This window comes from Anguilla anguilla, chromosome 3 (genome assembly GCF_013347855.1).
Source record: "Anguilla anguilla isolate fAngAng1 chromosome 3, fAngAng1.pri, whole genome shotgun sequence".
Classification (NCBI taxonomy): Eukaryota; Metazoa; Chordata; class Actinopteri; order Anguilliformes; family Anguillidae; genus Anguilla; species Anguilla anguilla.
In genome coordinates, this window is record NC_049203.1 from 44,288,342 (window position 1) to 44,313,149 (window position 24,808).

Sequence of the window (24,808 nt, forward strand, 5' to 3'; positions counted from 1 at the left end):
AGTTCTGAATGAGCTGTACAGTGGCTTTAACTGAATTATTGTTCTGAATCTGGTTAGCTGTGGCACACAAGGCTGGGTGAGGATGAGAATCAGCACTGGGTATGGCGCACCGTAGGTCTCCAAAATGCAGTTCAGTCCTTAGCATCAGCAAAGATGCTTCATGAGTCTGCAGAACTGCAAGCTGTAGATAAGAGAGTAAATACCATGCTTACTGGAACACTATTTCCACAGATTATACTGAGTAACCACATGATTGAGGCTGGTGTCAATTGGAAAGTGCACAGGATGGGATTCATTTGTTTTAAACAAAGTATTATCTACAAATTTCCTCCCAATATGTAATGCAGAGTGATATTAATAGGCCCATCCCAAATGAGCAGAAAAATCATTGCGCCAAGCTCAGGTGTTATGTAAAGAACCCCTGAGGGATACAAAAGAGAAATAAAAATGGCTATTTTTTCTGTTCCCTCACAAATGATTTGCCTTCCCTCAAAATACTTTTGCAAAAGTGTTGCAAGGGAAGGCAAAGTATTTTTTCTTGTTATCCCTTACTTACTGAAAAAGTCCCCATTGACAAAAGCGACCATTTCAACTGTCATTTGTTAAGATGATGATCTGAGCGCTGGCACGATGTCCTTGAATTTCAGACCCGACTCAAAGTAAAATTTGATTAATTGCTCCATTGCTTGACACTAGCGTTTACAGTTCAACCTCAAGTACTGAGATTTGACTTGAAAATATTTAATATGCCATAGCAAAAACAGGAGTATGCAAAACTGTTCACAATGAAACTTTATTGAAGGAAAGCAAAAGTATTCTGAGGGCATACTTTTTATTTAGCGAACATGTCCTTCAGTGGCCCTGTAGTTATGAACGAATCCCAGCAAAGTCATGTGGCTTCTCTGTACATTCACAGAATGTTTGGAAAGTTAAGGTGAACATTTCCAACATATATCCAGTTTCCAGGAAGTCCCTATGTTATCTTGAACTCACAAAGAACACTGCAGAGACAGCTTTACAGCATTAATTAGTTTTTAATTCAAATTGTGGATTATTTACCATGCTATTTTATAGGGCATATCAATAGTAATCAAATCTGCCTTTTCAATTGTTCCATTTTATTCAAATCTGTTAAATAATAAAATCCAAAATCACATGAAACTACAAAACATTTTACTTTTAAATAATAAACACTACCAAAATTAGTACTATTCTTTAACACTGCAACCAATCACGTGTATGGAAAAAAAACCAACAAAAAAAACCGCCAAAAGGTTAAATGCTGTATATCTGCAAGCAGCAAAGAAGGGGCCAAGCACTATGGCAAACTAATTCGATTCAGCTCATGGCGTACAGTGGCACCTCCAACACACTTTTTCTCTCCAGGCTCTGACATACACATATTGTTTGACCTAGCAAATATCATTGAACTTTTGGTCAGCCTACTTTGAAAATGATACATGCCAAATTTCATGGTGATCCAGTCAACAGACTATGAGGATATGTTTAAAATGTGTTTTTCATAAAATTCTAAATGGCGGAAAATCCAATATGGTGCAAATTAACAGGGCTGGATGTGTTGAATGCAGCAAGACCTAAGGAACCTAGAGGAAAAAGAATAATTATCCTGGGCCAAACTATTCAAAAGTTACAGCCAAAAGTACTAGCCCCAAATTTGGTGTGATTATAGCTTGCACTGTCATATATCAGTTCGTCAAATTTCACAAAAATCTACCAAGCGGTTCTTGGGGCTGCCATAAACTCCCACGGCAGAAAAATAACTAACATAATACAATAGGTGCCTACGCACATATGGTGCCTGGCCCCTTATTAGAGAATACCTCCACCGAGGCACTGAATTCACCAGAATACCTGGATATAAACTGAGGTGAGGATGACATTAGGTGAAGCAAAAAAAAATTACTTCCATTTGAATTTGGAAGTTCTAACCATCCACTCTCAACAAAAACCCCTGCCTGGTGGTGCACATGCCTTTTCTGCTCTGGCCAAACTAAAAAGTATGCTACATGATTAATGATAGGCTTTAAGCACTACGTTATCAACACATAATTTCACACGGACAATTTACTGAACCTATTGTTTTTGTTTGTGTGTTTAGTGGCCTATAACTATGTAGACTCTGGCCGAATGTTTCCTTTAACAAAAGTTACACTCAATCAATTTCAAACAGACGATCGAAATTATCATTGTCAACAGCTCCGTCTTTGTTAATGTGGCGTGCCCAAACATTGACAGTTGAAGATGGAAAGCTTGCACTCATTTATAATGTAAATACAGCTAGACAGGCTAGCTCACTACAGAAAAGTTCCAAAAAAGTTGTAATATTAACCAGCCGGGCCAACCTGAGCACTTCAGGCTAGCAGCAATAGCTACTGTTTCGATGGCAATTTTACTAGATGTCTGCAAGACCAGTCGAGAATAACAGTGAATGACGTGCACAGGATAATCCATTCAATGACTAGTGCTCCCACAAGTAAAAAGGGGAAAGTAGAGAGGCTAGCACATCATACATTTTAGTGATGTTAATTTTGTTGAGTTAAGCCAAGGATGCATATTCTAAGACCTCCTTTTTTAATATCAAATTCTTTTTGGGTTAAATGAATAAATAAGTAACTAAATGAAATAGGGAGATGTTGATGCTTGCGGGTGCAATGGCACCCCCGGGCGCCTTTGACCACACATGCCACGATGTCAGCCTACAGGGTCAACACAATTTGACCTTATCTCCTGGCAGATAAAAGTTAGCCTTTGCCGACTGTCCTCCCATGGCAGACAGCTTAATATTGTGCTGCTAATTTACTGCAGCTCCCTTTCGCTCCAAGAAGGATTTGCAGTATTTCCAAATTAGGCAGAGCAGGGAATTTGGGGCAAATGTTTAATTAACGAGAAGAAGCATTCCTTTACTGTTCCTGTATTTATTTATTTTTTCCTTTAATTAAACTGTGTGTGTTTGCCAAAATGACAACCATACAGTATATAGATGCTGCCAGTAGGTTTGTATGTAATGTATCTGAAGTCCAGACTTTTAGCTGAACTGCAGTGGTGGATTGCAGTAAAAGCCCTCCAGTTTCAACCTCCTTCAACATGGTATTGCTTCATACTGTAATAATTTTGAACCAGGGCAGGGTCATGGCTCCTGGATGAAAACAGTTACAGAAGAATGTACTCAATAATGAAAGGAAAATAAGGGTTTGTCCAAGCATGGTGAGTTTTTATACCAAGGTGGAAGGCCTGTAGAGGCAACAACAGAAATGAACCGAAATGAGCTTGTGATCAGGAAGCATCTCATTTGACATTTATATAGCGTGGTGATTAGAAGATTTCCACTTTCCCCTTTTTTCAATCTCCTGTAATGTCTCTCTGATGACGAGGTTGCAGTCCCTGCCTAATGCCAGGTAAACTGCAGACATTACATAAGCATTGTTTATTCGACCCTATGAGTGCATCTGGTTGCCATGGCGGCAGGCCAGCCTCTGGGGACCGAGTGCGATTGTGATCAAGATATTCCATCATGCATCTTGGTGAGAAAGACAGTCCCCCAGCCTGGTTTAGAGAAGGAGAGGGGGGATAAATGGACAACTTGGAAAACATCACACAGACGAGAGCACACCTCACTGCTGCCACATTTGAGAAGTGCTTAATATGTACTGAGCTACAGGAAGCCATTAATATCTAGTCAACTACATGAAATATAAGAAACATTTACAGCCAACATTTTATTGAGGCATTGTCCTTGTGACTGCATATTCCAAGATTTTAGATGATGTCTTTTCCCTTCATTTTAATCGATTGCTAGACGGCTAAACAGTAAGTAATTAAATAACTATTAATCCAGCTCTACTCAGTAGCTTAACCCGCAACCAGCAAAACCACTTTCATAAATGTTTATATTATGACATATGATCAATATTGGCTTCAAATTACCAGCTAGAATTATGTAGAATTGATTTACATAATTCATGGCCATCTGCTAGCAGTGTGGTGCAGCCAACCAAGGTGATGTCAGTCATGGCCTTGCTCCATGCTGACTTAAGAGGCTGCTGAAAGGAGCAGAGATGGAGAAAAACAGATAAAAGGGCACATTTCTAAGATTAGCGCTCCCCCAGGTAGAGTTAAAGGTAGAGTGATATAGACAGAGAGAGCTTCATGCACACTGCTGTAATGCATTCGACCAGAGGCAATTTATGACAAAACATGGAGGGTTTTCAAGTTAGACACTAACACAGGATTTTCTGCATTTCCTGGATGTTCTGTAGGACAAGATCAGGACCAAACTGACAAATTGCAGTGGGCTTTTCAACTCATTATTATAGACCCATGTCAATCCTGATTGCTGCCTGCTTTAACCACCACCTAGAGGATACTAAAGTTGCGTGCTACCTAAACCTGCTGCTGACCAGGTTTTACAAGAGACCAAGTGCTGTTCACACCGAAAAATAATCAATGTCCACAAGTCTTTATAGCCTATTTCATCCTTGTCTTTCACCACACATCTGCAACTGCCTAGTACTTTTATAAGAGGCATTCACATTCAAAATCAGCTTCAATGCAACAAAAATGAATTTTGTTGCATTGAAAACAAATAATGAATGTTCTGTAGATGGCAGAATTGTCTATGACTCCAAACTGAATGTCTTTGGTTAAATTCTGAACTATTCCTTCATTGAACTGGTATTTAAAAAACTATGCTTGATGTTCGGACAATAAATATTTCACCCAATTTTATTTAGTCGGTTGCAGTAAAAATGTTGATAGTTGATAGACGAACAATGACTTGCATGTTTTCAGATTGCGTATCATTTCCGTTATCATCATTGATCATCATCATCATCATCATCATCATCATCAATCGGCATGCCACCATTGCAGTGCTCAATAAAGCCTCAAATACGAAGTGAGTGTTACATGAAAGGAGTGGGGATAAATAAGGCAGATTTCAAAAGCAGACTTTAAGCAAAGACACCTTCTTAGACAGTCACAAAGGATCGCACGTCAAATCATGATAAAGGAACAAAAACGGTGTTAAAGGGCACAAACAGCTCTCAGCGCTGAAGATAAACAACAGGATACATGGAATCATCCTTTATTTTCTTCATCACCTTCTACCTGTTAGCACCCTTCAGTGTCTGCTCTGTGGTTCGATAAACAATCCTTCGTTGTTTCTCTGTATACATTTTCAGCCATTGTTTTGAAGGCTCTTGTCTTCATTGTTCACCCCCAGTGTCCAATGCACCTCTGTGTATTTTGATGAATGTTTGCTACAGAGATGGATCAGGTTGATAGCATGCCGCTGCACATCACAGCTGATCTTTTTCTGTTGTTCTTGTCTCTCCCCCCCACCCCCTTTACCTGTGAAACTATGTTGTTTCAGTTTCATCTCCCACTTCCTGATCCAGACAGCAGAATCACAGACTTTGAAGATATTTCTGGTTTGAAATACGATGCGAGGTGCTCCTGAATAGCTCTGTTAGTAAAGGCACTTGCTACAAGTGCAGGCCCAAACAGATGTTGCTGAATTTATGCCTGTGCTACATCATTAGCCAACTACTACGTGACAATACAATCATTCATCTGCTGTACAGAATGAATTATAAAGCCTCTGTGCTTTTGTCAAGGATAGAAGGAAAGATAGTACTACCAGAAATAGAATACCTTTGTTCTTGCACCTGTCTCTATAGTTGAATCAGATTGGTCTGTGACTTCATTAATGTAAGTAATAGATTCATTATGATAATACTTTATAATGATGATATAATGATAAAAAAACTGAGAGTCAATCACTGAAATAAGAAGTGTTAGATTACGGAGTACACGATTCCTGGAGGCCTGCTGTGTATGCTGGTTTTGTTTTAGTCAATTATGCGCGTACCAGTGCTGGCTCACTCCTACATTAGACCATAATAAAATGTTTTCCTTGGTGACAGAGCCTGTAGCTGTAGCTCCTAATGAAAAAATTAAGACTTGCTGTTACTGTAACGTCTCAGCCATGTGCACCCTTGTGCAAGACCATACTAAGCTGTTAGCATAGAATATCTATGACGCGGTGTCCACAGCAGTGGCAGAAGACATCAATCTACTACAGGTAGGGTGGGTTTAAGTCAGCCAGAGTTCCTCTGGTCGCCACTGCATCATCTCTTCCTGATGACATGCCTGACACCCACAAGTCATTGTCTATTGGTTGGTTTACTGTGTGGTCTGCAAATTGTAAAGTTGTGTCTGGCTCTCCTGTATTACTGTGTGGTCTGCACGTGTAAAGTTGTGTCTGTCTCTCCGGCAGAACTGTGTGGTCTGCAAAGTGTAAAGTTGTGTCTGGCTCTCCTGTATTACTGTGTGGGCTGCAAAGTGTAAAGTTGTGTCTGGCTCTCCTGTATTACTGTGTGGGCTGCAGAGTGTAAAGTTGTGTCTGGCTCTCCTGTATTACTGTGTGGGCTGCAGAGTGTAAAGTTGTGTCTGGCTCTCCTGTATTACTGTGTGGGCTGCAGAGTGTAAAGTTGTGTCTGTCTCTCCGGTAGAACTGTCTGGAATGTAGGGTGTAAAATTGTCAGTGGTTTCTTGTACTGTGTGGGTGTTACATTCCTGCTTCTGCTACCCTGTTTTCGTTCTTTTCGGAGGATTTCTTTCTGCCCATAGGTGGAGATGCAGGGGGAGCTTGTTAAGGGGATGATGAACAACACCTGGGTACCCCAATTCCAGGAGATGAACAGCCCGTCTCCACCTACAAAATCTTTCTTTTACTGAACCTGCTCACTGGTGCTTTTTTTAAATCATCGGTTCATCCTGTTTTAAGTTCTAGCCTTTATGCACGGTGTTGCAGAAAGCAGAGTTCACTTTTGTTAGGTTTTAGGGCAAATCCAGCAGAAGTCACATTGGGCCTCATTCACGAAATATGCTAACAATGAAATTTTATTGTAAAGTGTGAACGCTGAAAAAAAAAATTTCTTTGGTAAGCCTTAAATTTTTATTACACCTATATATTTTAGGTGTTCTCTACTAACTGAAAATACAATTGAATGAATCGAACCTAAAAAAAAATACAGATGTAACAAACAATTTTAGGTTTATCCGATGAAGCACTTTTTTCAGTGTAAGAATGTTTGCACAAGCATTTCAGTATTCATAAATTCTTTTCTCATCTGAATTTATTCTGTGGCACGCTCAAGATTTAGTAGCCTTACTTTCTACTGTCCTGTCCAGTTCAACATCCAAACTTGTACATATATTTGAATGCATTTTTAAAACAATTTGGTTTGTGTCAGTAGTTTTGTTGTTTTTAGTATATGACTTTTTTTTGCTTGATTGTTACCGTATGCAGAGGTGGGTAACCCGGCTTCAAAGAGTAAAAAGACTGACCATGTATTTGCGCCACCAACATGCAATAAACCAGCTGATTACAATAATGAGTTCTCCTACCATGGTGAAGAGTTATGCTAATTAGAATCAGCTGGTTTAGTGCATGGTGGTGGAGCAAATACATGGTCAGTCTTTTTACTCTTTGAAGCCGGGTTACCCACCTCTGACCGTATGTCTATAGAGTTGTCCCCAAGTCATAACACTGGTTTATTTTGAGCCATACCATGGTCTATAGGGTGGAAAACACTCTCTGGTTCATAGGTGAGCACATTGAAAGAGTGCCAAAGCTCCTTGCATTGGAAATGGGTGGCAGAGTGGTGACTGCTGATTTCAAATTAGGAAGGGGGAACTAATCCCAAAAACAACTACGAAGGAAAGGGCACGAGATGCTCAACAGCAGCCACACTCCTACAAGAATGAGCTCAATCTCAGTCTCATAGTTATACTCGCAGGACTTGGTTGTTGCACCAGGAAATGTATCCACCTCTCTCTCTCTCTGCAGAGATGTTTCAGAGGGGAAGCGGCCAAGCCTCATAAAATTGGCTTTAATAAATTCGATTTAAAGCCAGTCAGGCTTCAGTGAACTGCATTGTGGGTAAGTCTGAAACACCAGTTCCAAGAGAGAAAAAAGGTGGGAGTTTTTAACTTTTCTTTCAAAAGCCTCAACACTGCCACTAAAATCGACAAAGCAGAAAAGTCATACATGGAACCAAATGGAAAAAATAAGACAAGTAGGTATATTAAAAAGAATATTAAAAGTATTTCTTTGGAATTCACTTAGGGAACAAAACTGTGTTGACTAACAGAAATATAAGAACTTGCCACAGAGGAGGAATTTGCGTAACAATCTTATTGACGAGATAAGACATCAATCTTTTGTAAAAAATGAAGGCTGTGATTTTCTCATCAACATTCTGATGGCCCAAAATCCCATCCAGCCCTGACCAAAATAGCCCCCATCCCTCAACCCCACTTCCCTCAATCTCTGGAGAAAACTTTGAGCAGTTCCCTGATATTTCCTCCCACTTTCACCTCTTCAAAATCTTTCTTATTTTTAATTTGAAAAAGTTCTCAAAAGTCTTTGAAATGATACCTGTCCTTAAGATCCTCATTCTGTTCTGGGAGTGGCCAGATAAAGGTTCAATCACCTGGACATGTACAAAATTAAGTAAATTGAATTACTATGCTGGAGTAAGGGTAACGTCTAATTTCTGTGCTGAGGATTGTTAGGAATTAGATTTATGGAACTCAGGATCATGAAAGGGAAACTCATATTCTTACATTGCCCAGATTTAAATGAGCGATTTCTCATTTCTGAATTAAGTGTTGAGTAACAACACAAATCAGGTCACCCTGTAACTCCAAGACCAGGATTGCAGTCCCCCAGTATGGGCTAGAGTACGCTACTGACATCTGCATGGCAAACTGAAAAAACGAAAAAAAATGTTTTTCCTTTCAGTAGACATCTAAAAATTCTTGAGTAGGCTACAGAAATAGATCTGTGAGAAAGTGGGTCCCAATCATGTGTACAATGCGTAGTGGAGCTAAGGACTTCTCCAGAGCGCTGACGTGAGAGACCACTCTCCTTAAAAAATGCAAGCAGCCAGATCAGTGTTTCACTTTTATCAGATATTTTGCCCGAGGGAGGAGAAGTTAAAAGTCAAAATATTCTGCACTTGTTCCACACTGCGGGTTTGGACTGTTTCATCTCGAGAATGGATTATAATAAATCGGTTTCTTTCTATTTTTATTAATATATATTTTTTTTATTTTATTATATTTTTCTACGAATTAAAACTGTGACTGTACATTTAATGCCCCAGCTGTCTTTGGGGACCCTTTTGGTGTGCACCTCAGATTACCCTAATATCCCATATATCCCACACAAAGGAAGGAACAAGCCACTTGGGAAATGTAGGATGTAAAGGGACCTCAAGACATTTCATATTTCCCAGCCTAATTAATGCTGTCTAGTGCATGTAATTAATCTTGTGCTGTCTAATGATGCTCGGGAGTCGGAAGCTGGTTCCGTATGAAAAGACAGGTGATGAGAAAATAAACGATACATACTAGTATTAAAGACCTTAATCACCTTAAATCTTAACACATTTCTTTCTGCACACATGGAGTCAGAGAACCTGTATCACATAGCAATTAAAATAAATGAAAAACACTCGTAGGCTACTGAATGGTCAAAGATGCTTTATCGCATGGCTGCATCAGCGTTCTGAGATCTCTGTTTCTAACAAGCAGGAAATAATCAGGAAATAATACAGTAAACAATCACCACCGCCCCCCCCCCCCATCCCCCCTCCCCTGTAACCACAGCACTGATAGAGAAAATGAGATGAGAAAGAGAGAAGCCATGCAGGAGCGGCAGAGTGTGAAGTGTGAGAGATGCAACGAAGGCGGAGACGGAGAGAAAGAAAGATATTCCCGCATGCACATGTTTACAGTTTATATTCCTGCTTTTCACCAGGGTCGGAGGGCGCTCAGAAAGAAAACGGCCGTTCTCGGTGCTTTTTTTTTCTTCCAACAAAACGGGAAGCTGCGCTAAATCTGCACCCAAGGAGAGCTCTGTCAATGCATTATTAATTCACAATCAAAACGGGACATAAGACAGGTTTTACGGCTCATTGAAATGACTGTAAAAATACCTGACACAGCCCAGTCAACTGTATATGTTTCGGTCTGGCAGAATAGGATGAACAGCTGTGTGTGCAATAATATTCATTACATTCCTGTAAATGCTGTTTTTACATTATACGCACAGCCCATACATTCATATAGCTTGACATTTAGTGAAGCGACTGAGCCTAAGTAACTTGCTCAAGGGTAGAACATTGTCTCACCTGGGAATTAAAAAATCTTCAAGTTCCCGAACGATTATACGCACTTCCAATGAATGTCTCTTCTGCATGCTCTCTTCTGCAATCTGTAAAATTTTAGTCTCAGGACAATGAACCCAAATTTGGATGTAAATGACATATTCCAGGGCATTCCGGATATTAAAGTCACTGATACATCTCTGAACAGGATTGGCCTGACAACTTCATAAATACAGGATCGAGCTGTAATGAAGCAGGATTATTTTTCCTTATGAATGATATTATTTAAGTTTGCGGATATCTCCCAGGACTTGGAGTGCTTAAGACTCTCAGATGTGACTCATATGTTAATGTGAGAACAGTCTGTGGATCAGATGACGAGAACATTATCAATCAATAAAATGCGCAGTTGATATAGCGCTCTCAAAGGTATTGCTTTTATAAACAATTCAAGTACTATTTCATGTAAACAGTTCAAAAGAAAACATATTCAGCATATCGCTGAGGAAAAAGTCATAATAGAATCAAAGATATGCAGTATATTCCTCAAGGTCTGTTCCTCTCAGACTGCCTTTGTGTTTCGTACTAGTAAGATAATTTCAGTCTGTCTATCCCAGGGGTGTCTAATGTTTTCTGAAATGGGGTGGTGTGGGTGAAGGTTTCTGTTTTAGCCCAGCACTTCAACACCGGATTCAACTAATTAGCTAATTCAATCAAGACTTTGATAATAGAGTCAGTTGTCTTAGCGCTGGGCTAAAACAAAAACTTACACCCACACCACCCCTTTTTGGACAAGATTGAAAATCCCTGTACTATCCCTGTTTTATTTTCCATTATACACATGATGACATCACATAACAATGTGGATCTCTCAGGTGTTTGGTTGAGGGAGAGTGTCCAAGTAGCAGATGCTTTTTAAAATCAATCTGTCAGATTTTTCTCTGCTGTAGTTTCAGGAGGAAAGAGGAGGTCAGTCATAGGGCTTCGTCACATCTTAAGGAGGGAGTTGTTCTCAGCAAGAGTGAGTGGGAGAACTGGGGATGAGAAGCCTCTTGGGGTGTAGAAGTGGCAGAAACCGATTATCAGCCATTTACATGAACTGACATTTTAGCTGAATTTGTTGAAAAGCTCGTGGATAACAGCTGAATATGTTTCTTGAGTCCCAATATGAAACTGTTGAATTCTAGATTGTTCTACTAAAGCTCTCTGGGAAGTGAGTATGCCTTTTGTAAGGTTTTTGAATTTTAAGGTTTCTGAAAGTGCCCTGATTCTTTTTGTCTTGTACTGATGGCAAAGAAAGCCCCATCTCCTTGTTTACATATTTTTGCAAAATACAATACACCCCCCCCCCCCCAACGCACACACACACACACACACACACACATATTCATATTCCCTGTAAGCCAGCATGGAAAAATTGTTGTATTTTTTTCTCTCTCCTTCTCTCTTATTCTGTCTCTCTCTTTCTCTCACACACTTTCTTCTTTGTTCTCTGTCTCAGTCCCTCATATCAGCTACAACCATGGTATGGCAGGCTATGTGTTTTTGGCTGTGAAGAAGGGCACTTGTTTTGATCTCAGGACTACCATGTTGGCTCTTTACCTGTTACTGGGCCGTTGCAGATGTGTTAGTCATCAGCTGCGGTGGTTGTGGAATCAGAGAGCCCTTTTTCGAGATGTTAATGACAGGAAGGTGAAGGAGGGAGAGACTCTAAAATCACGATAAACCACATCTCTGCTGTGCATGTGACGTTCCAGGGAGTAGACAGCGCTAAAGAGATGACAGCAGGAGTTGGAATAACATCAATCATTTACCCCTCCCCAACTCCCCCTCCCAAACACCCTGGCTGAACTCTGACCCTCCCCCCTCCGCATCCCACCCCAACACTCCTGTCCCTTATTTCTGCCTTTGTTTACTTCCAGGTTTGGCAGAATAAGTAGCCTACGGCTGCTGACATAGCCCCCAAATATATCAACACTGCCGTAGTATCAAATCGCACTTTCCCTTTCTTTATATTTCCTTCCGCTCTCTCTATTACTCTTCTTGGCTAACCAACAGAATAGAATAGAATAAAATTGCATTCAATAGGCGTCTTAGTCCATTAATCACATAATGAATATTTTGTTCCAGCTCTTGGCATAAAAGAAAATGCAATCATAAAAAAACAAGCATGTATATCATTTGTTGTGAAAACAATACAATCTCTCATTTTTGATTTCTCTCGATCTTACTGGCAGGTATACAGTTGTACTGTGACAGCACATTATGTGGACATATCTCTGTCTTAATGTCTTTCTCTCTTTCCTTGTCAGTTTCAATTCAATTCAGTTGAATTATTGGTGCGGCAAAGATATGCTGACATATTTAGACAAATACTGTTTTTTCTCAGTCGTGCTCCCCCTTCTTCCCTCCCTCCTTTCTCTCTCTCTCCCTTTCTCTTATGGCTTCAGTCACAGGCGTCATTTGTAGGATAATGGAGTCCTCCTTCCCCTCTCCTTTGGGAGAACAAACAGGGGCAATCGGTGATCCCCAAGGATGTCACCTTCCCCACTTTTTCTGATTCCCTGGACAGAGGGGACATTTACTTTTGCACAGGCAGTAGGATCATTTGCCTTTGCTTGATCAGCCATAAAGCATTGTTGTATACAAGGGACAGTTATCACCTGCTGCCGCTCAGGGGGACACCAGAACCACCGCTCCCTTCCTGTTATCCTAATCTTTAAACAGCGAGAGAGAGCGAGTGTGAGAGAGAGAGAGAGAGAGAGAGAGAGACAGAGAGAGAGAGAGAGACCTTGAATTTGAGAGCTACCAGTTGCTACCAATATGAGAGAGAGCTGCCAATATGTAGCTGCCTCCCATAGGCAGAGGGACTGCCCTTAATGATCATGGATTATTATGAGGAATTGCCTATTTTTAATACATATATTTTCTTAGATAATAATATTAATAATATAATATAAATAATAATGGTACTGGTTGTGAATTAATCCTTCCCCCAAAAAGACTTTTCAACAACTTAGCAACGACCTTGTCCAACATCCTTCACATGGCTCTCTGATGGCTCTCACTACTGAGATAAACTCAAAGGAACTTCACCGCTTCTCTCCCCCATCTAAGAGAGAGAGAAAGAGACTATTTTTTCTGAAGCAGTTAATATGTAGGATTACTGATTTCCTTTGGCTCATTGTTTCATTTTTCAAACATAACTGCTACAAAAGTAATGGCACTGAATAGAAATAAGGGTGGGGGTGGGGGTCTATGATGAAAAGCACGATGTGAAGTATGAGAGAGACAAAGTGAGAGACAGAGAAATGAGTAGCAGATGACAGAAATGGCTGTGTGAATGTTCCCTATTTCGTGAGAGTTTTACATCATTAGGGTGCGGGATATTCTTGCACTTCAAATATCCCTTAGATGGTACATAGTACACAACGAAAATAGAACAGTTTTTTATGTCACTGGCAAATTAGCTTCTCCCATCAACTCAACAGCTCCTCAAAGAGCTAGAGTTTTTTGTCACTGAGAGGTATGTCTCCCTTGTGATTGGCCCTAAACATCCCTCCCTTATGTAATAAAAATATATTGTCTTATACTATAACATATGCCATGTTTAATAATGTGTTTGAATATACACTAACACTCAAATACCCTGTAAGCTCAATAATGTTTGGGACAAAGAGACTTAGCTTTTTCTTTGGCTCTGTTGTCAATAATTGTTCTGCTGTTAAACTGCAGACTCCCAGCTTTTATTAAAGCACTTATTATACATAGCCCCCAAATTTTAGGAAATACAAAGCCAAGTAAAAAAAACATATGTATGTTTTATATTCATATTTGCTCATTTTAACATTCAAACTTTGTGGAGCTCACTGTATATTTTCAAAACATCCAATATATTGCCTTTCTGCTTTAATATTGCATTCTGTTTGTTATTTTCATATGTATCCCAATGGGACCAAAGCAGAAATAATTTGTTTATTTTGCAATATATTCAGTAGGTTTTTAAAATGTAGATTTGGGAGAAATTTTTTTAAACATCCTCTCATGCTGGACTGGATTTATATAGCGTTTTATCCAAAGCGCTTTACAATTGATGCCTCACATTCGCCAGAGCAGTTAGGGGTTAGGTGTCTTGCTCAAGGACACTTCGACACACCCAGGGCGGGGTTTGAACCGGCAACCCTCCGACTGACAGACAATCGGTCTTACCTCCTGAGCTATGTCGCCCACTTAACTGCTCCTTTGTGTCAGCTGTTTCAGAAAATCCGCCTTTCCCCGGTTATGTCCTCCCAGGAGTGTGTAACGGGTGAATGAAAGAAAGAAACAGGCTGGGCATCAAAGTAACGAAGAGCTCTCCATTCACAATACATGTATGTCTGTACTGCCACCATCATGAAGGGGATGGTTTTGGACATGCTCATATGACTGCTGACGCATGAATGGTGCTAAACGTTTTTGAGATTGAATCACGCTGGCACAGATTTAAATTATGCCCAATTATTTTATTTTTACTGTTTTCCCCTTCTCAGAAATGTTCTGTTGCTTCATTCATTCCACAGACCACCTGAGCTCTGCAATCACTAAATCAGAAGGCTACACTTCAAGCACAACTGCTTGGACAGACCAAAGGCTTCTCATTGGCCTTATTTTCTCTTCCACAATAAGAAAAAGATCCATCTCCCTCTGGGGCTGCAGGCCACAGTTAGCAGTGGCACAGTGAGGATTCGATACCAAATCGTGAGGCACACTCACACATTGAAACCCAGAGTCTTAGCGCGATGAGTCACCCAGAAACCTATGATTACCCATCTTCATAGCTCACTAATATGCCACCATTATTTTTACAGCCTCACTGCACTTCACGTGAAAATTCTTATTGTGACCGAAAAGATCAGTGTGAAGTTAAGGGCCAATCTACTTACTGTCTTTCCTGTGATCATAGCTATTTCATGTAACCCAGTCTCTAATTGGAGGTTTAAAGAAAGATTATAAAAGGGAAATATCCAGACAACCCCTTACACTGTTCCCTGATTATTTTCAGGTATAAAATGCCATGCCTCTTTTCTCCTCTCACCTCAGCTTCCAGATCAATTCCCCCTCCCTATCACCAACTCCCTTTCATTTTACTCAGTAATCCATTGTGTGTTTGCTATTTCAAATTTAAATAATATAATCATGCATGTAAGATTTGTTACTTGTTATTTGTTATTTGTTTAATGTCTTTATTATGTTTTACCACATATACTGATTTTTGTAATATTACAGGTCAATTTCTTTTAACCTCTGTAAATCACTTTGAGCTGTATGAACTGTACTTTCAAATAATCTTAAAATATTGTAACATGTATTAGAAAAACAAAGTATTGATTTTAATGTATTTGTAGTATTTGTAAACATATTCAAAGTATTTGAAGTATCTGAAATATTTGAAAGACAATACTGTATTAACAGCTACAAAATATTTGATCTCATGACTGGTTTTGTAAATACTCTCAAATACTTGGTGTCTTTATGTACAATTACAACCAAACATACCTTTTGCTTCACATTATAAATACAACAGCTCTTGAGGTTGTGTATACAACCTAAATTTCACCCACATTTGCACCACTGAACCAGGAAATAAGTCATGATGCACTTTAAAAAATGGGATTTCAAAGTGCTTATTGGAAGATAGACATAAGTGCCATTTTTATCTTCCAAAATGAGTCAGCAGGATTTTAAAGGAAAATAGCTACATGTAGCATCTTCCCTTCCTGGATTGTGGCCTTGTTGTGGCAGAAGTGCTTGCATGGTTCAATGATCCTCAGAGCTATGCTGTCGGTAGCTTATGCCCCTGGTAGGGTCTCCCAAGGTGAACTGATCTGGGGTGAGGACCCAGGCAAACATTAACTAATTAGATCCCTAAAACACCATGTTTGCACACGAAGATGTTCACCTTGGGTCAAAGGTCGATGAGCAATTTTGTAATTGCCTCATCAGACCTGAAGTTGTATATTCTGGACACTCAGGTGAAGAGAGGACCTGAACTGTCAAATAATCACCATTTGCTGGTGGCAGACGCTACTGGACAGGCCAGGTAGGTCCAAATGTGAAGTGAGTGTTTTGCTGGGAATGCCTGGTAGAGGACCCTGTCAAGAATGATCAGTTCTCACCTCTGAAAAAGCTTCTCCTGTGTCCTACAGTAAGTTGGGAAAATTAAGTCTGAATGAACCCTTCTTTAAACCTCTGTTGTAGAAGGAGCTGCTAGAAACTGAGGTCATAAGCTTGACGGGGCCTGTCCTGGCCACAACCCAAGAAGCTGTTAGTGGACTCCTGCAGTGAGGGAGGCGGTCAAGCTGAAGAACAAAAAGGCTGCAGCAGATGTTGTTGCAGAAACAAAAGCTTAGGTGTGGGAAGAGTTCACAGAGACTTTGGAGGATGACTTTTGGGTGGCCTCAGGGTGATTCTGGAAAACAATTTGGCAGCAGGACATCACCCTTAGTCCTTAGTGGTAGAACTCTGACCTCAACTGGGGATACTGTTGGAAGGTGGAAGGAGCACTTTGAGGAACTCCTGAATCCGACAGACATGCCCTCCTTTCAGGAGGCAGAGCTGGAACATTCTGAAAGTTCAGAATCATCTCTGTGGCAGAAGTCACTGGGGTAATTGAAGAGCTGCATAGTGGCAGAGAACCATCCCAAAATGTTGAAGGTTCTGGTTGTGATTGGGGTGCCGTGGTTGACATATCTTAAATGTCGTGTAGAGGTTGGGAACAGTGCTTTTGGTGTGGGTTGTCCCCATCTTTAAAAAAGGGGACAGGAGAATGTGTTCCGATTACTGGGGAATCATACTTCTCAGCCTCATAGGGAAAGCCTATGCCAGGGTGCTGGAAAGGAGGCTCTGACAAATAGGCAAACCTCAGATGCATGAGGAACAGTGCCGGTTTGTCCAGGCTGCAGAACAACGTACCTGCTCATGGATATTTAAGAGGGCGTGGGAGTTTGCTAATCTGTTCTACATGTGTTTGCAGATTTTGAGAAGGCTTACGACTAGGGTTGGGTATCACAAATTTTTCAATAGCAATACCAAAACTGACACTTATAATTTGATACGATAACTTCATAATGCTTTTTTTGATACTTTATATGAATGAAAACCTCAGCCAACTATGTTTCTATAAATGAGTACGGTTTATATCTTTGCTACTTCTAAACATTTTTATTCAGCAAACATTATGTCAATGTAAAATGACAGATAAGTATTATTCTGTAAACATAATTTCATTGTGAAGTGACAAAATAAGCAGAATCTAAGAAAACAAAGAGCAATTTCAATCATGTCATTTTGTAAAATGGCAGAACAAGAACACAAGAAAATAAAGTGCAATTCGGCAACAGTCTTTTATGAGCTATCAGGACTGCCTGGAGGGGAGCTGGTTAATAGGGATTCAGGGCTGCCACCATCTCACTTAATAAAACAAAGAAAAAAAGGAACACCGTGTATCTCTTGCTTACTTTCTGTAGTAGTTTTTGCAAACCTACCTAAAAGATACAGATTCCACTGGATTGAAAGGATGCAACACCTTTACTATTAAGGTTACAGTATAGTGACATTCATCTCTTTTTTGTTTTTCAGCTTAGCTCTACTTGCTGGCACAGTAAAGGCAGTCACAATGGGGTTGGAGTCAGCCACACTGCTGGCTTAGACAGAGGGTCCTTAGTATGAAATGAAAAAGAAGATAGAGCAAGATCACAACTATCTACTGCTAAGGTTTATTTATGACAGCTTCAAAGCTACAAGCTATGCTGCTAACAGTAATGTAACTAACATTATTATGAGACTGTCCTTAGTATCCAAGCCAAAAGTTGCACAGCTAACGTCCACAAGCAAACACTGTTGACATAAATGACAGAATGCCATTAGTTAACCACTTGCTAGCATTAGCCAAGTCCGATCGCTTTTCTCTGTTTCAGAAAGTGGCACAGAACAAAAACAATGATAGGTCATATCACACTGAACCATAGAACAAGCACAGAAGAAAAGAAGACATTTTGAAAAACAGAATTTATCATTGTCCACGGACATTTATCCACAAACATCTACAAAAGCATTTCTTCATCTTTGGGGCACTGACAACCATGGCATTACCCTAAAGCAATATTAACAACAACACTGCATGAGTTCCTGGTTAACATTCAAACATTTTTCTTTTTTGGACCTGCATGACTTGCCATTATTGAAGGAACCATGAATTTGGCTCTGTATCAGAACATTGTTGAAGAGAATGGTCGCTCGTCAGCATGGCTGAAAAGAAATGAGTTTTGGAGTGGCCAAGTCAAAGTCCTGACTTAAACCCGCTATAACCTCTGAGGCAGAACTTAAAACAAGCAGTTCATACACGAAAACCTACCAATTTGTCTGAATTAAAGCAGTTCTGCAAAGAAGAGTGGGCTAAAATTCCTCCACATGGATGTGAAAGACTGAAATCAAATTATAGGAAGCATTTGGTTACAGTTATTCCTGCTGTAGGTGGTGCAACCAGTTATTAAGTTTAAGGAGCAATTATGTGTTTTGTGTTTACTCAGGTTCCCTTTGTCTAATATCACATTTTGTCTAAAGATCAGAAGCCATTCAGTATGACAAATATGCAACAGGAAATCAGGAAGGGACAATACAATACAAAACAGAATTTTGTGAGCTAAAAAAATAATGAGACTAAATGAGTAATGACTTTCACAAGAGCACAAAGGTGTAGCATTTCCATTTGAAAACATATGGCACCAGGTAGCAGTTCCCACAGGACACTCACAGTTCACCACTGAGGTGGTGGCCCTGTTCTGTTGCACTAGTGGGAAGACCTTTCCACGGCACTGCTACCAGAAGCAGCCAGAGTGACTGTGCCAAAAGAAGCCCCTGGCAGTTTGAGATAGCTCTGTCCCTTCGAACGAACCAGGAACACACTAATTTGTCTGTACACACAGTCATTTACCCATCTACACTGGTACTTTACTACATTTCTTTACCCATCCATTACCCATACCCATCTACAGCCAAACCCATTACCACGGATGACCACTATATCAAATGTAACTGAAATGTGGGCCTTGCATATATAATACAGGCAAAGCAATGTATGCCTCCACCATTTTGACTTTAGTTACATCTTTTGAGACTATTTTTCAGAACAAAATATGTACCAATGCAGTTTTCCCTCCCTGCCCATCACGTGCAGTGGATTGTGTGGTAGGCTAGTTAGTACATGACTTCCAAGCCTTTTCATCTCAATGCCCTTAAAAGGACCACTATGCCTTAGGACCACCCAACTCATTAAAATCATAAATGTTTGACACCTCTTTGCAACACCTACTACAGACTAGAATTCAGTAGTGATTTAACACCACTATTATATGGAAATATGCATAAAAATAAAATATACTATAAATCTGTGCCAAGCATATACTCAATACAATATACCATAAATAAACTGCAGTTATTATGAGATCATAAAGGAATATTACAAGATTAATTCATCTATGGACTGTGAAAATAAAACATTTCTTAAAGGGGAAAATATTTTTCCAATTGTTCTGAGACTCTGCAGGAGTATGGGGGGTTACTTAAATGATTTTTTACCTTGGTAATGTGTGCTAATTAATTTGTAATGTTATGATTCGCTATGATAATATAAGAAAGCTGTATGGAAATGTAGTGCAAAGGAAAATATTAAGTATATTTCAGAATGCACCAATAGGGTGAAATGATTTACATTGTCCTCTGATAAAATCATATTCACAGCACCTTGTTCCATTAATTCATTGTTACAATAACCAGAAACTCAGTGCCTCCATCACACCAGTGGTGCAGACTTTCCCCTGTTTTTAATGAAAATGAGCTCTGTTCACTATGATACAGAGAACGGAGTGTCAGTCAGGTTCCGATGTGTGACATTTACATCATTTAAAATGGCATTCAGAAGGCCTCTGGAAAAGAGAAACAGAGAGAAACCGACAGGGAGAGTAGAAGGATGGAAGAGGGGAATAATAGCTCACCAGAAGAACATATGGGAGGGAGAAAAGAGATGAGAGAGAGGGAGGAGGAGGGAAAATGAAACAAAGTATGTGCATTAGTGTATGTAATGTGCAAGGAAAAGGAATGATGCTATGAATCTGACACAAGACACACAGAACAGCTCTAAATGTGTGTGAGTTAGCATAAGTGTGTGTGTGTGTATATGTGTGTGTATATGTGAAAATACCTCATTGACCTGAACCTTAGAGTGGCCCTAATCTTTTATAAATTACCTACATTTTCATTTGAAACTTATTAACCCCCCATGAAATTAACCATAATTTTGGGATATGTCAGAGTGTGTCAGTGATGAACAGCACATGGGAGTAGCTCCACTCTCTTTGGACATGAAGCCTTGGCTTACACCATAATCATTAACAACATCATCATCCATTAACAGTCTCGACATCCCTAATCCCCACACCCTGCACCAAGTCACCCAATCAGAGCCTCATGTGTCAACTTAAAGCCCCAAAAGCAGACCCTCCAGTCCCATGACATCACTTACCGTACAGGATGGTCACCATGGATACAGGCATGACCAGCAGGCCCAGTAACATGTCCGCCACAGCCAGTGACATCAGGAAGTAGTTGGTGGCGTTCTGCAACTTCTTCTCCAGGGATACGGCCATGATGACCAGGATGTTGCCGGCAACAGTGAGTGCGATCACTACCAGGATGAGCAGTGCTGCCCAGTTCTTCTCCGTCGATGTGGTGCTGGAGCACCCGCATGCCCCATCATTGTGGGACACCCCATACTGTGTCAGCCCACCGCTGCTACTGTTACATCCCAGTGAAACGTTCCCACCAACATTACCCAGAACCGCCTGAGCCCCCATCCAAGAGCTGGTGTCCGAGACGTTTGTGCACAAGTTCATGGTGTTCACTCCACCTCACCGCGTGCACGTACACACTCCCGTGCACGATTTCCCCCGGAGATCAACCCACCAGACAGAGCGGGAGGTGTGTTGACACAGTTCTGGGAGCTATATGCATTCCCATCCTGGTTTGACAGGAGGTTTGCCGAGGTCGTACCCGAGCAGAAGAGGGGACCCCGCAAATGGGAGAGGCAGCGACAGCAGTTTCAGATGCACAATGAGAAAGACAATAGAACAGTAACAACCCTCAGTGTGAGAAGTCCCAGTTATTCCAAAAGAAAGAGATCTGAGATCCCCTGTCAATACATTGGGCTCCACATGGGCACATGCAATAAAACAGAAACATCAGAAATGGCTGTAAATCCACTAGTCTGCCTCCGAGAAAGCAGCTGGTTGAACTCTTGCCACACACAGAAGTGCACACACACAAATGCACACACGCCCCTCCACTTGCTCGTTGGAGAGTAAATAGGAGTTAATCCACTTCTGCAGCGGGGCAAGTCGATTTTGTTTTCACCTCCGTCAGCTGGAAATGGAGACAAATGGAGCGTGAATCAATCAGGATTCTTCTTGGGTTGGCGGGGACCTCTCTTGCATCACACCTGCACCCCACAGTACAGTGACACGCAGACCTGCAGAACGTGGAGTCGAGGGGGGTGTGTCTCACTTTTTTTTTTGAGGATCGATGTGCATGAGAGTCCAGGAAAAAGAAAAGGAGAAAGGGGCCAAAAAAGTGAAAGTTTCAAAGGCACCAACTTTATCTTTCCTTTCGCTGTTTCTCTTGCCCCCAAAGTCAGAGGCTGTAAGCTGGCAGATCTGGAGGAAGACTGACGTCACGATTCCTCTTCTCACAGCCTTCAGACTTCAGCTTCTCAAAATCCACAATGCTCAGACAGAACAGGACCCTGACTCCTGCAGGGAGGGACTGCGATCATTCTCTTATTCGGTGTCTCCCTCCCTCCCTCCCTCTTCTACTCTCTCTCTTCCTCTGAGTCACTCTCTCTCTTGCTCTCTCTGCCCTCCCCTTTCTCTCTCTGTCTCTCTATGTCAGCCTCTCTCTCTCTCTCTCTCTCTCTCTCACATACACACTTTCTCTTTCTCTCTGTTCATGCTGCTTTCTCTCTCCTGTGTTCCAGAAGCAGCATACTGCCGACTGAATACTGTGGTTTCATCAGTGTCATGACCGTACCCAGAAAATCCAGAAAAGCAATGCACTGTATAAGGAGGCAGGAGAGCATGAGTCTGAGTGAATGGTCATCCACCACAATGCATTCTGGACGCTTCCAAGATTCCAGTTTTCACCTCCCCACACTCCCCTCTGAATCTGCTGATAGTGTGATGTACAGTCATACACTCATTCCCACACACATACATGTACACGGACACACGCGCGGACGCAAGCACACACATTCTCTCTCTCTCTCTCTCTCTCTCTCCACACACACAAATGCACCATCTCTCTCAGAAACTCACACACATACAATCAGTGGCTGCTGATAAGGGGCAAAGTAGAGAGAGAGAGAGAGAGAGAGAGACATAGCAGCTTGCCATAGCCTAAGGGACAGTGAGTGGACATATTCTAATTAAAGGACACCAAATGTCCCAACAATAAAATAAGACAGCAGCATTTCTAATTGTTTTACTTATTGGCATCATTATTTACCAATCATTTATTAACATTCCCTCGGCTATGATTTATTATTATGTTATTATTTTTGCAATCATCCTAATGAAATTTGGCAGTACACAATTACTGAAATCATGCCAAAAATGAGACGGGGTTACTTGCCCATTACCCCTTCTCCCTCCATCTGTTTGGTCTTCACTTTAGCATCAAGTGCTTCAATAAATAGGAAGTCAATGCGTGTGGGTGTGTGAGCATATGCATGTGTCTATGTGTGCGCACGTGCCTGTTTGTGTGCTGTGTGTGTGCACATATGCTCATGTGTATGTCAGTGTTTGTGCATACATGTTCATCTGTTTGTGTGTGTGTATGTGTGTGTGTGCGAGCGTGTGTGTGTGCGTGTTGTTTCACTAGTTCTCTCCCATAGTTCTGTTCCTCTCTTGTATCGCTTTCTTCTCTTTTTCTCTCCTAAATAAAGGAGCCGTTCGTGCACAGTGTGTCATCTGGCTGTGAGTGGGGAGAGACAGTCGAGGCAGACAGTATTCGCAGTGTTTGACATGTTAATTAGTTCTGTACTAATTGGTTAATGAGCATGGCACTGTTCGTTGACTAGATTACTTACAGCTCATTAGTACTGTGAATTCAATTCCATGCAGGTGGCATACAGTGTGCAGTGGAGTACATACGTGCGTGCATACACACACTAACACACATCTGCCTGCACACACAAAAGAGCCATACACATAACCACACACACACACCAATACCCACATCCACACAAACACCCACACACCCATGCATACACACAACCACACACATACCAACCCACACACACAGACACACACCCATGCACAATTTCCTGCAACCAAAACACCCACATCCACACAGGCACCCACACACATACCCACCCACACACACACACCCACACACTATTATCTGCAACCAAAACACCCACATACACACACAAATGCACACACACCACACAAATACACGCACACACACATACACACGCGCAAAAGCTGCATGAACCGACAAAATGTAATACTTGAATAAATGTACCAATAATATTGATTATGCCTTTCCCTAAACTTGACATTTTCTCAGAACATGGGTACAGGGATGAGTGGCTTCTCAGCAACATTAAAGGCTCTGGTTCTTAGTGCAGTCAATGTGCCCCACAATACAGAGGCAAATCCTGACCGTGCCAATGCCCACTGTGGTCAGGAGTCTAACTGAATAAGAATGATCGGTCTGCACATTGATTACTGCCTTAAATAATTTATTTGTACCACAGACAAGTAGTGTTTTCAGGCATGCCATACAGACAGCACCCTTAAATGCCCATACCTGCTAAGTGATCTATTATGACAATGGCTGGAAATATTACTTGCCTTTGGTGCTAATTGTACTGCGGAGCGAAAACGGTGAGTGTGAGATCTTGGAAGCACATGTGTCCCAGGCGTACTAGGGTGCAACGCGTAAGCGGTCCTTACATCACCCAGGCTGTCGACAGGATATACCCTGCCTTACAGCGCAATAGCGGCATCTCTGTCTCCCACTCCCAATGTTGGGGCTCTTCTCCTGCGTCCCAAGTCCCCCATCCCAGCCCACCACCCCACCTCAGAACCATTATTTCAACATACTGTACCTGCACTCCATCGGTCTTTTACTGGCTTAGGCTTATTAGAAACACTGACTGACTTTTACAGTATTGGTCGCAATGACCCCACACCCTATGCTGACATGAGGAGGATGGGCTCCCTTACCCTAGTCTGGTTCCTCCCAAGATTTCTTCCTATTTACCTGCTTTGTCACTCACATTATTGGCTTGTTTTAATTAAGGGGGGGGGGGGGGGTGGTTGTGTTACACCTTGGTATGGCGTGAAGCACATTGTAGCAAATGTTTTCTAAGATGTGATAGATCAGAAATGAGGTGTTTTTTTCTGGTGGATGAGGTGCCAGTGGTTCGCCTGCATGAGCGGTGCAGGATGTGCAGCCCTACGGAGCAGTGGTCGCGCGGCAGAAGAGGATTTGCAGGCGGCTGCACACACAGGGAA

General features: G+C 41.2%; 1 protein-coding gene across 4 annotated transcripts in view; it reads right to left on the reverse strand.

The window, feature by feature from the left end:
* The window catches only part of LOC118222700 (5-hydroxytryptamine receptor 2A-like), a 35,311-nt gene extending 13,250 nt beyond the window's left edge, over nucleotides 1–22,061 (reverse strand). For 2 of the 4 annotated variants that reach the window (XR_004764309.1, XM_035408471.1), the window contains exon 1: nucleotides 20,758–22,061. Coding sequence is in view for 2 of the 4 variants with exons in the window: in XM_035408471.1 (XP_035264362.1) it covers nucleotides 20,758–21,127 (370 nt within the window). In the remaining 2 variants the exon portion in view is untranslated. Of the gene's footprint in view, nucleotides 1–14,408; nucleotides 14,501–20,757 lie in introns of those variants that run through there. The other 2 variants (XM_035408472.1, XM_035408473.1) reach the window with 2 other exon arrangements.
* Nucleotides 22,062–24,808: the final 2,747 nt, after the last annotated feature.